This window comes from Rhinolophus sinicus, chromosome 14, assembly GCF_057876585.1.
Source record: "Rhinolophus sinicus isolate RSI-liver-muscle chromosome 14, RSI-T2T, whole genome shotgun sequence".
Classification (NCBI taxonomy): domain Eukaryota; kingdom Metazoa; phylum Chordata; class Mammalia; order Chiroptera; family Rhinolophidae; genus Rhinolophus; species Rhinolophus sinicus.
In genome coordinates, this window is record NC_142514.1 from 44,610,873 (window position 1) to 44,625,855 (window position 14,983).

At 38.5% G+C, this 14,983-nt stretch overlaps 1 protein-coding gene across 12 annotated transcripts in view; it reads left to right on the top strand.

Moving 5' to 3' along the window:
- The window catches only part of NFIA (nuclear factor I A), a 562,979-nt gene that overhangs the window by 491,380 nt on the left and 56,616 nt on the right, over positions 1–14,983 (top strand). For 8 of the 12 annotated variants that reach the window (XM_074334806.2, XM_074334804.2, XM_074334808.2 and 5 more), the window contains one exon: positions 14,479–14,657. In XM_074334806.2, the coding sequence (XP_074190907.1) occupies positions 14,479–14,657 (179 nt within the window). The remainder of the gene's footprint in view (positions 1–14,478; positions 14,658–14,983) is intronic. The other 4 variants (XM_074334805.2, XM_074334807.2, XM_074334811.2 and 1 more) reach the window with 1 other exon arrangement.

The window sequence follows — 14,983 nt, forward strand, 5'->3', positions numbered from 1 at the left end:
ATGTCTGCACATTTCCTCCACCAACGTTGTCTTGCTTTGTTAGTTCATGTACATGTCTCATCGCTCTCCCAGAATGAAATCTCTGAAAGGAAGGCGCCTAACTTACACTTTGGGCATCTCCAGGGTTTTGTGCACAAGTATTGGTTGGATGACGAAAAAGTATTTAAATTGCACATAAATGTATACAAAAGACATTCCTTCCTTCCCTGAAACCGAGAGGTTCTCATTGATTCACATGAACTAAGGGTGATAAATGTATAGGAGTTTGTGAAGTACTTCTTTATAAGGAATGTCCAAGATGGGGACGAACCATGGCCTTTCATCCAAAGAAAACTTTTGCAAGATTATGTAAGTAAAGCTGAGATAGGCTATGAAAACCCTGGGGTTTTTCTTGTTTTTTTTTTGCTGTTCTAATCACTTACCTGTTGTCATCATTGTGAAGCTAGAGACATGTGGTTTGTTAAAATGAATCTCCTCTCTGATATTGGATTTCTTTGTGGCTTTGATAAATCACTTAACCTTGTGGCCTCAGTTTGTCATCTGTATCATGGGGATAATACTTTACCGCCTATGTAGTTAAAATTAGGGGAAGGGGTTAAAGTATTTTGGACTACCCTGGGGAGTAGGGAAGATATTAAGTTTCAGTAAAGACATTTGTATGTCGTTTTACATTATTATAATTACTGTGCACTTTAAGTTGAAAGATTGGGCTTTCAAACTCTTCCTGTTACCAGTACTTGAAATTTCAACCATATTAAAGTATTTAATCCTGAAAATTTATCTTATTCACGATAACTGAAAAAAATATTTGTTCTTCCCTTACCTTTGTCATCCTCATGCTGTGACCTCAGGGTCACAACATAGTCACTGCGCTCCTGCCTTTTACCTGCATTCCAACCAGAAGGATGGGAAGGCGTGAGAGCAAAAAGTGCCTACTGGCTCATTCTACCACCTTTTATAGAATCTTATGCAGCATGGTCAGAGCTGTGCCACAGGATCACCTCTAGCTGCAAGGGAGGCTGGAAAATCCAGTGGTTTGTGTTTTGGGTGTGTTTTTTTTGCTGAGCATACTGCCATTCTGAATAAAATGAGGGCTTTAGAGGTGTATAAATAGAAGAGCCATATAATGGTTAGCAGTCAGTAAGTATTCCGTATTACCCTTACAGATTACCTGAGCTGGCTAGAGCCAAGACTAGAAATCAAGTCTCTAGTGCAGTGCTTTTTTTTTTTTTTTTTTACCTTATCAGTAGTTTCTACCTTTCTCTACCCTATTGGGAGAAATAAAATGCACTTATTAAAACAGCTTGTTTTTATATTTTTTATTAGTCAAAGAGAAAACATAGCCATTTAGATCTTTTGATAAGCATGACATAACCACATTATCACACTGTTTTTTAATAACAGCTATAAACAAATCACTTGACCTTTCTTTTTATTAGCCCCATGAATGCTGGCTACTAATAATGCAGGGTTTCTGTTATGTGCATGTCCCTTCAGAAAACAATGTTTGATGTCAGTTTGGGTTTTTTAACATATTAAAATTACCCTGCTGACTCCCATTACTGTCTGAGGACCCATTAATGTTTCCCACAAATATTTATCAAGCACTTACAATGTACAAGGTGCTCTACTAGTTGCTGAATAAACAGAGAAGCTTGGATTCTGGCCTCAGAGTGCTTACCTCCTGGTGGATGACAGGACAAGAAGACCAGCAGTTATATTGCTGTGATGGGGTGCACAGGGTGCTGTCAGGGGCAGGGGCTTCCTGATAGAGAACTACTGTGTCATTTGACACTGTGCCAGTCCAAGCAAGCATAAGACTTAACCCCTATTCTCAGAGTACCTTCTCATTGCAAGCATGCAACACAAAGCCACAGCAAACAAGGCAGGCTTTTAGATAACTAAGTACTGAGGACTTGAGGTATACAAACCCCCACTTCTTTATGAGTCAAAAATATATATACACAAAGGAAGTTTAGAAATCAAATTGCCCTGATTCTGGAAATATGGGTAAGATATACTAAAACACTAGCCATATAAGTCAGAGATTTATTGTGCAGCCTTCAGAGAATCATGCCAGTTTTTGTTTGGAGAGGTAGTCAAAAGTTTATACTCTGTGTAAACCTCTCTAACTCCATGATGTGCTTGGCCCAAACGGGGATCCTGCTCTTAGTGATGAAACATCTGAGGGTCTGCAGTTAACAGGATCTCCCCGTTGGGCCAAGAAAAATATACTACAGAGAATTATGAGAACGAAGATCATCTTCCAGGAAGTTGAGATCACCAGGAACGGTTGGAGGAGTGTAGATTCATTATTGCTATAAGAGGAGCAAGGAAGGAGAGGTAAATTAGGAAGGAGACAGTTATTACTAGGTGGGAGGACCCCTTGGAGCAGGGACCAAGTCTTTATTCTTCCTCCCTGCATCTCTCAGCCTCATGCCTGGCATACAGAAAACAGTCAATAAATATTTGTTGAATAAGTGAATGAATGTATATGGATTTGACTGAAGGCAATTGGGAATAAAGAAAGACGGCAAACAGAAAGAAAGTTTCCATACGTCCTGTGTAATCTTGATATAATAGTCAAGTGCATGCATTTTTGGCAGCATTGAGAGAGGTTGATAAAGGCTCAATATGTATTTGCTTGGTATTAATTAAGAACTTCTGCCTTTATAGTACTTAAGAGAAATGCCGAGCTCCAAATGATTTAGTCCCCTTTTTATAAAATGTTTACTGTGGTAGTCCACATTTTTCTGTCCATGATAAGGACCTTCTAGAAGGAATATACCCTGGTGTTTTCTTCCTGCAATAACAGTGGCATCCCTCTTTGGCATAGTCCTCTATACCTAAGTAGCAAATTTGTTTCGCCTTCTTGTGTCATATCTTCAAACTTCTCTGCCTTTTAGGAAAGCTTTTAACCTCGTTGTAGAATATGCTGGCACTCCTTTCATTGGAGCGGAATCTAATTTGTCTCCCCTGGTTTAGTGCAATTGAATCATCTCAGGAAAATGAGAAGCAATTAAGTACCTGTTGCTAACAAGGTGCTGAAATAATACGCCACTAGACACAAGGTGTTTATTTATTATGAGAGTATGTCATTTGAGAAAACATTATGTTGTCTTTCTAAAAAAAGCAATTGCCAGAATTGATTTTTAAATGCAGGTGTCATAGACCTAACAAGTGCCACCTTTAAAGAGCGTTAAGAAGAGCAGGAGCAGGGCTTGTGAACACTGGTCAAGGTTAGCTCAAGTGTGGGTGCCCAGCCTAATGGGAAACATTGTCAATGGGATTTGAAGCAACTGGATAGTAAAGAGGAAAAGCAGCATTTCAGCAAAGGCCCTTTAAGTCCCAGTTCAGGAAATTATTAAATTCATTAGCCAGATACTTACAACCAGCTATTACTGGCCAGCCAAAGGAAAAAAACAATGCCAGCAAATGCTTTAAAACTAGAACTAAACAAAAGTCAGGAAGCATGTAATTAAAACTGTACCTTTATTGTATTGTAAAGAGTTTCACTGTGACATGGAAAATATTTAAAGGAGAAGGCTGTTTAGCTAATTTGTCTGCAAGTGAACTGCTTAGTGGAGAACTACCCTAAATTAACTGTAAGGCCACCCACCGAGCGAACCTCATAAAGGGCCATGGCTGCTCAGCTTGGTTTTGTGTAACCGTTCAATAATTACTAGATAAATGCATAACTAAAAGCTCTATTACACTAATAATTTGTACTGAGATAGATGTGTGGGACACCCTGCTGGGTTAATTTGTCATCCCCCCGCAGCAAACTTCAGAAGAGAGCTCTTCTGCAGTGGAATCATGTTAATATGTTGTCCCAAAGAGGACAGGTTAGAGCACTGAAATCAATTGGCTTTAATCCCTTAAAGAGGCAAAATGCCCCCAGGGCGAGAGCCAGAAAGAATAGGGTGATTAACTACATAGACCTAGATTAAAACTCATCTTGACAAAAGAAGCTGCTGTCCCTTACAATTCCTTCTCTCTCTCTCTCTCTCTCTCTCTCTCTCTCTCTCTCTCTCTCTCTCTCTCTCTCTCTCTCTCTCTCTCTCTGTCACACGCACACACACACACACAAATTGGTGTTTTAGATATGAAGCTCACATTTAAGCTTCAGTGTAGGGTTTTCAACTTCCCCTATTGACAGATCCATAAATCATGTTAAAGTTAAGTGAATTACTGTAGCATGGAACTGTAGCTTTAACAATGTTTATGTAGTATCAGCTTATCATCCATGTAGGCAAAAGGGGTTATTCAAAATGGGAATGTACAGTCCTAGTAATGTGGTTGTAAAAGCACAGTCACCCATTTCTTGCGACATCCTTTGTGTTATCAAAACCAGCATATTTAATCACGTGTATGGAATGTTTTTAAAATGTGTGTTTCTGAAGTACATTTACATTTGTCATTTGCCATTTCTTCATGTTAAATGGCGTTTGCTTCCCCCCCCCCCCCCAAACAATTCCTTTTCTCTTATGTGGAAAACACATTGGAGGGACATCAGAGTTGCCAGGTTGTATTACAATAATAAGGGACCTATATGAACAAAAAATTCTGAAAGGAAATAAACCGTTTGACCTCTGAAAAGAAATTCAAATAGGAGCAGCAGAGTGCAGTGAAGCAGCATGGGCTGTGGAGTCATCCAGAATAGAATTCGAATCCTGGCCAGCCATTTGGGATCTGTGTAAGCTTGTGTTTTGCCACCTGTACAAAACTTTAAGGCTTTAATAGGAGATGGCAGTGAAATGACATATGGAAAGGGCTTGGCACCATACATGGTTATTACAATATCATTGACTATCATCCAAAGTATGCTGTACTCTACAGCCCTGTGACTGTTTTGTAACTACCAGTTTGTACTTCGTAATTCCTTCACCCTTTTCACCCTGCCCCCACAACTCCTTTCGCATCTGGCAACCATCAGTTTGTTCTGTGTATCTGTAAATCTGTTTCTGTTTTGTGTGTTGATTTTTTTCTTAATTCCACATATAAGTGAAATTATATGGTATTTGTCTTTCTCTATCTGACTTATTTCACATAGCATAATACCCTCTAGGTCCATCCATGTTGTTGCAAACGGTAAGATTTCATTCTTTGTTATGGCCAAGTAATATTCCATTGTATATGTGTACCACCTCTTCTTTATCTAGTCACCTATTAATGGACACAGGTTGTAAGTAGTGCTGCAGTGAACATAGGAATGCATATATCTTTTCAAATTAGTGTTTTGGATTTCTTCAGATAAATAAATACCCAGGAGTGCAATTGCTGGATCCTTAGATAGTTCTAGTTTTAATTTTTTTGAGGAACCTCCATACTGTTTCTATCATGGGAAAACAGTTCAAATCTTGATTTCTAATTATCTTATGTTGTCACATTGCGTTGTATGATTCTGATTACTTTTCACATATCTTAATTTATTCTAAAAAAAACCTTTTCTAAGAATAATAAATAAACCAGAGTTCAGCATACTGTCTGGCATATAATAGATTCTCAATACATACTTTTAAAAAAATTTTTCGATTACAGTTGACATACAATATTATATTAGTTTCAGGTGTATAACATAGTCAGCACATACTTTTTAAATGAGTGAGCCCACTGTATACTAGGCACCTATATATACTAATTCTAATCCTCAGAAAAAAAGTTTTAATTCATGCTATTTTACCTAATTTACACACAAGCAAAGCAGGCGTGGAAATGTTAAATAACTGCCTAGATTAACATAGGCAGTGACTGATTTCCGACTCAGAATAATTAAGCTCTAAAACCCATACAAGACATATAATTTCCATTTCACGGTAGGGGAAACTAAGGAGCATAGGAGGCTGGCACAGAGCTAGTTGATACCCAACCTGGGATAAAAACTTGAATCCTGAGTAAAGTACAGAACAGGGAATATAGTCAGTAATATTGTAATAACTATGTGGTGTTAGATGGATACTAGGCTTATCAAGGTGATCCCTTCATAAAGTATATAAATGTCTAACCACTATGTTGTACACCTGAAACTAATATAGTATTGAATGTCAACTGTAATTGAAAAACTTTAATTAAATTAAATTAAACATAAATAAAACTTGATCCCCTGACTTCAAACACTTCAAACACTGTGCTGATTTTTCTTATGCATCCTCCCCTTGTAGGAAATCTATCAACAGTAGGAATAAATTCTTAAATTCTATGGGGTGAATTCAGGAAGATATTTTGAATTCAGGAGGATACTTTGAAAGTAACCTATGCTTTAGTAATCATACAGCTCAGAAATGGGGGCTTAAACTACAATATGAACCTGACAATTTGGTGGGGGGAGTGCTACAAGTCAATGGGGGGGTTTTGTCATCCTGAGATTGTGGGGAGGGGATGGAGAGGGGGCCGGCAGGGGTTTTTTTTGCTTGTTTTTGCCCTTTTGTTTTTTAATGTCTGCAAGGACCTGCAAACAGCACAGGTCCCAGCCCTTGGTAATCCTCTGAGAGGCTAGAGACCCTCCACAGATTCTACTTGTGAAATTTTCTTTTGCGGGGCTGCCGTTTGTGATTCCAGTGCATTTCTGACAGGTCATTAGAGGATTCCCTGCCTATTTCTGTTAACCTCTGTGATCATCCACCTATGGTGGGAGTTCTTTTCCCCCTTAATGTTTGGATTTGTTTTTTAGTTTTCATCTCTTATTTCATAATATTGTTTGCATATTATATAAAAGCTCAAGTTCCTTTCCTGGAACTGGAGTCTTGTCAACTCTGCTTATTAAACAGCCACTCTTAGTATCTCCAATAATCCCAGCTGTTGTGTGGTGTTTGAACGCATTTCACATCATCCATCATGGCAGCTTAGGCAGTTGATGCAAAAATACAGTATATTCGGAGAAGAGGTTCTGGCAGCATCCAAAGGCTGGCGCTCTGTCTCACAGAGCTTGAACTAGCACACTCAGGGTTTTTAAAACTCTAAATATTACAACCTTCCCAAGCGAAGTCATCTTAGAGCCTGAGTCTCATATACCCTAGAACTTAATATCCCAGAAACCTTTTTAAAAATTTCTTTTAGATGACGCGTGCTCCCTTATTTTAGATTTTTTTAGATATTAGTGTTATTACTATGCATCAATTGTACTGAATTATTTATCAGTGTAATAATCCCAGAGGCTGAATTCTATACGCCCACTAGAATTGAAAGATAACGTGCACTGTAGCAGTTGTTTAGTTCAAACTCTTCACTTTGCGTGTGAGAGAACTGGAGGAGAGAAGTTGCCCACATTTTTAAGATAAATAATGGCAGAAACAAAACTAAAACCCAAGTCCCTTTATCTAAGTGGAAAATGTTCCAAAAAAGTACCTCAGATATTCTAAAAATAACTTTTTTTTTTAGCGTTCAACATGTATCTCTGATAAGTAACTTTCAATAACTAACATGGTGGGCCTTTCAAGGGAAATGATAGAGAGTTCCATTGTATGTGGGTTTGGGGACGCTGTGTGGAGGCCATTCTCAGAATGTGGTTAGGACGAAAGGGGGCCTGGGTAGCAGGCGTCTACATGGTGAAGGGGTAGGTCAGTATGGACACTCAAGGATTGCAAATCTATGGGGAAAATAGAGTCTAAATGGAGACAGCCCCATAGTTCTAATTTCCTAGGTTAAGTGTCAGAGTCTGATATTTAAGCAAAGGTAAGGATTAACGTATATTTGGTCTAAAAGAACCTACATAGGCCATTTTATCTATGACTGTTAGATCAAAATTATTGCTATTGTTGCTTTGTTTTCACATTTTGTTGTTATGTGGAATTTTTTTTCAAGACCCTCATGTCATATCCATACTGATAATACATCCTCTTTCATCAATATTTATGTGTTCATTTGTCCAGGAGACAGATAGGCGATAGGTACTTCTTGCTCTTTCTTACCCTTCCTTCCCACTGCGTATTCTGCAATAGGAACAGGTCCTAGCACATAGGCGCAAATTCCGATTTATTCATTTCCCATCCCACCCTTACCTGTAATGGTATTACCAATAAAGGAAGCTATTTATTGGTCACTTAACCATGGAGTCAAGAACTATGCCATGTGCCTTATATGCATTGTCTAGGTTAATCCTCATAACAAACCTATGAGGTATTATTAGCCCCATTATATAGATGGCAGCACTGAATCAGCGAAGTTCAGAAATTTGAAGCAATGGCTGGTAATGATAGAGCTGGAATTTAACCATCTCTGTCTGACTCCAAAGCCCATGGTCCTCATAGTATACCACTCGGCTTTTCTGACTCATACATTTAACTTGAAGTGATACCCACACAGGTATGGGAAACCAGCTCAGACCAAAGCATGTTAAATAATGGTGAAGAGGGTCAAAGAGCTACAGACGGGGGGTGGGGTGGTGGTGGTGGGTGGGAATGGGTAAAGGTGGTCTAAAGGTATGAACTCCCAATAAAGAAAAAAGAAAGTGACCGTGGATAGTTAGCAGAGATATAGAAAGCAAGCACATTGCTTTGGAAAGCTTCAAACAGGTGAGGCGTCAGCAGAAAGGCCTGCTGGGACAAGGACATGGTTTGGTAGCGAAGAGGTGGAAGGAGCAGTGATTGTCAGGTGCTCAGCTCAAAAGCAGAGGGTTGCAGGTGTTTGGAGAGTGAACAGGAATTATGTGGGTCTACACCAGGGGCCAGCAAAGCACCCACAAGTCAAATCCAGCCCTCTGCCTGTTTTTGAAAATAAATTTATTTTTGAAATACAACCACATTCGTTTGTTGGTGTAATATCTATGGCTGGTTCTGCACTACAGTTGCAAGTTGAGTAATTGCAGCAGACACCATGTGGCCTGCAAAGCCTAAACTATTTATTCTCTGGCCTTTACAGAAAATGTTGGCCAACTCCTGGTCTCGACTATATGCCAGGGTCTTTGAGCAAGAAAGGTCTTTAAGTAGCTCAAATGGATCTCAATAAAAATTTTTAAAGACCTTGGTCAGTCTCTCCCTCTCTCCCCCTCTCTCTCCCTCTCTCTCCCATGTTTTCCAAAAGACACTGGAATTTGATCTCCACCCTGAAGATCCCCTTAATTCAAATGGAGTAGAATATATCAACCACCTTGGAAGTCTCCTGTAGCATAAAGTCACTTTGTCTGGTAGCAATAATATAAAAATGTTGATGTTTTCCAAGTCATCATGCAGTGTCATATATTTCTCTCATTTGACATATCCAGGTCCTTTCACACACATCTCAGTGATGTTAGCAATATTCACTATATGTTTTGAAAACCTTGGCTTGTCTTGAGTCAAAGGTTTGTTATTTAGAAAAGGCTCTGCCTCCTAAAGTTCTGAAACCCATTGCCAATTCCTTTTTCTTTGTCTCTCTGTTAAAATAAATCCCGTAACACCAAACTTCTAAGCTTTCATAAATGGCAGGTCTGACTCATGCATGATTTATAAATGATAGCTATGGACCATTAAGATAAATTTCTCCGCTTTAGGTAGGCTATAATGGCATTATATACTGTGGTTTTGAATTTCTGAAGAAGCAAAATACATAGTAGTTGACAACCCAAACAATTGAAGTTCCATTTGCCCTTATAGAAGGCATGTTGTTTTTTTTTCTTTTTAAGTGCATTTTTTCCCCCTTCTACTTTCTTCTCCTTTTAGAGCTCTGCCTTGTTAAAATCTTTACTTCTAAATATGAGTAGTCAGGAGTTCTCAATGCCACCTTTTACTCCATGGAAATGGTTATTTTTGTCTAAAGAACATCTTTCTGCTGAAGACAGATGAGTCTCTTTTTCTTGTAATGGTGCTAACAGAAAGAAACAGTATGGACGCTCACCTGTTGCCACTAACTTAGTGTTGATTAATGGTAAGGCTGTGAAGTTTTGCAAATGCCAGGGCTTAGGAGTGATTGTTCCGTTCTATGGGGGAAGGAGGCCGTGTGCAATGCTGCCTTCAGAGCACACTGCACCTGAAGGGGAATTACATTTTAGTGTTTGTGCCCCACCCTCTTGACAGCTTTTCTTCGGCATTTCCCATAGAAGAGAGACTAGGATTTAAGGGTTGGTGCCAGGAAGCAAACGCTAACATGAAAAGAATCTGAGTCTCTGTCCAATCTGTGAGATGCTGCAGTGGTTATGGACAATGAATAAAGCAATTAAGACAATGTCAGGGTTAAATAGAAGAACATGTTTCAACCCATGAAATTTTGATTTGAGGAAATATGTGGGAGGGTTATTAGAGTTCTTGGAGGTTGAGTTTTGGCAAAACCATTGAAAATGGTAAGGAGGGATTGCTTTATTCTATCTCTTTTTCTTTCCTAAAATTTAGAAATTTAGAACGAAATGCAAGGTTTCAAACCTATGTGGCCATGCCTCCCTGGCATCGTCTTTTTTGAGCTAGAATATGTGTCTAAAAGCACGTGTAACCTCCATACAGTGGACTCTTAGACTAAGAATCACTGTTGGATCATAAAAGTCTGTCAGCACTCACAATAATATAGTAATGACCTTGACCTTCTCCTCCCCCAGTCTTAATCAGTTTTACTTTAAAGGAGGAAACATTTTTATATTAACTATATAGATATAGATAGATAGATGTATGTATGCATATCTACTGTGTCTATCTATATCTATCTATCTGTATTCAATTGTATTAATTTAAAATTTTTTCTCTTGCAAACTGAAACCAAGAGAGTATTTTAAAGACTTGGGTGGGTGTATATGTGTAAACAAGTCAACTAACCTGCCTGACCTGCTTCTTTCTTTTTTTTAAGTATTCAGTAATATGATCATTTTGTAATAAATAACGGAGCCCTACACCCTTGGGAAATTCTGGTTCTCCGTTTCTTTCACTTTGGCAACTTGGTTCAGAATATGTATGCAATGCCATTCCAGCCAAGAAACCTGATCAAATTTCCTTCCTTCTCATCTTATTTGTATTCTTTGTGAAAAGCCCAAGCAGTTGTTTTAAACAAGTCTGGCCTGTGGTTAAAGTTTAAACCAGTAGTGAGATCCATCCAGAGGGGAGTGTTTCTAACACTGCTGCTCCTGGCCTAGGGTACTAAGAGTATTAGACCCCAGAAGCAGCCAATTTTGCAGGGCCTTTTAATACACAAAATTGTATTAACATCAACATGGATACAGATGGATGCACTGCAATAAACTGTAACCACTTGAGAAAAGCCTTTATTGACTCTCAAGTAAATAATGCACATTTTAAAGGATCTAAATATGCATTTACATAATGTGCTATAATTTTTTATTGTGTCAACTACTCACACACACACATCCATAAGAGATGTTTTTCTCCATCAGAAATTTGGACTCACACCATTCCTTGTGCCTTGCATTAGCACCAAGCCAGATTCGTAATGTAGTTTCTCTTTTATAGGGTCTGCTCTGACAGTCTCAGAATAACATTTAATGAATCTTACTGATTGAATGATTGATTGCTTGATTCATTTAGCCCCATTGACATTTTCTAAAATGATTTCAGACTGCTAAGACAAAAACTTAGGCACCCTAAAAGCATTGAATCCAAGAGAAAAGGGGGAAAACAAGAAATAGGAAAGAAGGAAAACTTTGACATTGCTGAAATCTTAAGTCTGAGCTTTAGAACAATGGAGGAACCTGATGGCTCTCATTGTTCAGTAAAAGGCTGTTACTTGCAGGGTATCCAGAAAAATAGCATATATTTCAAAATCTTGAACAGAACTTTGCAGTGTCTTTCACACAACTATTTTCTGTTGGAAGAAATTAAAGCTCAGTATTTTGAATGATTTATATCCAGTTCTACAGTCAACTAATGGCTGAACCAGAAAGTCCAGGCATGAGAAAGTAGGGGTTGTAAAGGATAACCCTTTGAAATGCAGACTTGGCGACTGTCTAATTGGAATTACAGTCTAAATTATTTCCTGGTATTAATTAAGAATTAATTGATCCTTATAAATCAGTCATTGTAGAATTAATTCCATGTATTCTCAGGTTTGTGTTCAAATAAACTCTATGCCACAAGGAGGAGGTGAATAAATTTTTTAGTAAAATGTAACAAAGAAACTAAGTCTAAATTTAACTTGTTAATGATTTTCTTGTACATATTTAACAGCAACAACAACAACAAAAAGAGGGCAAGGATATTTATTAACAATTAAGGGAGGGATTCCAAGATCCTACTGAATTGTTTCCTCTATTAAGCTTCTTTAACTTTAATCAGCCCGATCTTTGCTCAAGTGAATTTTTTCCCTGAGGCAGCGTTCTCTGTTGGCCACCACCACTCATAATCTAACAATCATTCATCACTTTATTGAGCACCTGCAGCCTTGCCACTTGAGGTCTGCTTCCCAGGGACTCTTGACAATGGGGTTGCCACCTTTGGGGGTTGACAAGCTGCAAAAGTTGAATGTATCATTTTGTTATGCTCTGTGCATTCCCAGCCTCAGTTGGAAAATTCCACATTCCATCCCTAACTAAAAACTATTCCATCAAATGTAGGGCACTGGGTCAAAGTTTCTTGCTACCAGCAGTGAAGAACATACCACATAAGATGAGAAAAAATCTCTTTGGTTCTTTAAAGACAATAGCACAATTGGCAGAGTAAGAGATGACCAGTGCCAATTAACTTTTTAGCTTGTGAGTTTTAACTCAGAGGCAATAATAGATCCCAAGATTTATCGTTTGTGTATGAAGGCCTAAGTTTGACCAGTTTTTCTACAAGCTCCCTGGCTCTTTGGCAGGTGGCAAAAAAAAAAAAAAAAAGAGGAAAAGTTTTAAGTCTACATTTATTTGTATGGTGATTTTGTTCATTCCTATACCACTCATTAGTTCAGTCACTCATTATAACTTCAACAAATATTTATTGAGTGCCAGAAACTGTTCTGGGGATACGGCATTGAATTATTAAATGGATGGAAGAACTATTTACTAAAATGGAGAAGACTGGGAGAAGAGCAAGTATGAGGGGTGGAAGGTGACAAGAATTCTGGTTTGACTAGATTATATTCAAGATGCCCTCCATTGTATGATTGAAGACAGAACTTTGTCTGTGTTGCCTCAATGTTGTATCCGAAGCCCAAAGTAGAAGCCTATGAATATTTGCTGGATAGGTTAAAGGTTGCATGAATGAAAGGGTCCCATCAGGTCATCTGCAAAGCATGGACTGGACTGTTGCTTCTACTCCAATCCACCATTTCCACTCTTTAAAAACTACAGATGCCATTCTGAACCTCAAGTCCTATCCATTCCAATTATTAGTCAGAAAGTGCCCCAATTCTGAAGACATCCCAGTAAAGAACAGAGAACCCAGGATCAATATGTATGCATCCTTTCTTAAGTCCTCAGCCATACCAATGGGATAGTGGTATAAGGTGTGCCCTGTCTTGCTCATGTTTCTCTTCAGTTTTATGAGTCACTCTCGGTATTAGGAAAATCTTATTCTCCAAAAATTTGGGTATTCCTTTGTTTTCTCTTTGCAGGGGCTCCTTGAGTTTAACGATTTAAACCGCAAAAAGTAAGGAAAGATAAATACTCTCATCTGCTTTTATTTGGGAGCTGTGTCTCTGAGCCTCATTGAGAAGTGAGAGCTGCTATCTTGGCGTTACTCGGTTTGAGTATCTTCAGTCTTTCCCATGTGTGGCTCTTATCCTGCAGCAGGTTTTATAAATCACCCTTCCAACTCAAGGGCAGAAGTGTCTCAGGAAAATTATTCAGCATCTCACATAGGTTTTTTAATCTAATGTAAGCTTCTCGTACCAATGAAATTTGGCAGGGTTCAAATATAAGGGAGTAATAGTTGTCTGAGTCTTTTATCAGCTTTTATGAGCAGAGGGCCAACAGTTTAGCAGGGGTCACTGCCTACTCAGCCTGTGAGTTCCCCTACTGTAAAACATGTATGCGTTTCTGAGTTTGGCTTTGAAATGGCAAAAAAGGGCGACGTAAACCTTCCATGTAAAGTGATGCACCCAAATTGCACAGGTTCATTATGTGATCATTTACTACATACTTCAAAAAAATTTCATCCTGAATTAGTCCCTAGAAATTTCCTTGAAAGGGGTATAAGAGCTTTAACAATGAATTATTGTCTATGGATAGCTCAGCATGAAAGGGGATCCATATGTGCAAACTAGAATTTGTCATATGTAATGTCAGTTAAATCAGGTCTAATCTACCAAATACATTTTTTATTGCTTGCTTCATTAAAAAGGCTCTTAAGGTAATGAATAATCTTCAGCTTCACCAAGGATTATTAATGCCTTTATAACTCATGTCCACTGAAAATAGAAAGACAGCTTGCAATTCTACCCTAATCTAACCTCCATGTTTGTCTTAGAGCCTTAAAGAAGAAAATCTATCAGACCTATCCAGTGTTAAATTCAGTTACATGAGCAATACTATGAATTGGGTGAGGAGAACAAATTTTTTTTTTTAAAAAAAGGAAGTTGAATCAGGTTTAAAAGCTGTGGCAAAGCACCTTTTTCTCTTCATAACTCTGATGTTTTCTTTTCCTACAGCAAGTCCACACGCAACCCCATCGACTCTTCATTTTCCGACATCACCCATTATCCAGCAGCCTGGGCCTTACTTCTCACACCCAGCCATCCGCTATCACCCTCAGGAGACGCTGAAAGAGTTTGTCCAACTTGTCTGCCCTGATGCTGGTCAGCAGGCTGGACAGGTGGGGTTCCTCAATGTAAGGAAACCTCTTTTTTTTTTTTTTTCAATTTCTTTAGAAATATTAACTGAATGTAAAAATAACAAGGGGAAACCTTATGACCATGTGACATTGTGCTCTAATGTTGTGCTGACTGACTGCCGGCAAATGTCATATTTATTCTAGATTGTGGGAAAGTTAACTTACTCTAAGAGTGATTGGCCAGGGTTTAAAAACAGTGTTTGTGTTATGTTCGCAACTGTCAAGTTTATGGATATAAATCATCTCAAGGGTGAACTATATAACCTTCTAAGGTCTGTGGGCTGATAATTCCACCTCATGCATACTAACCCTAGGGCTCACAC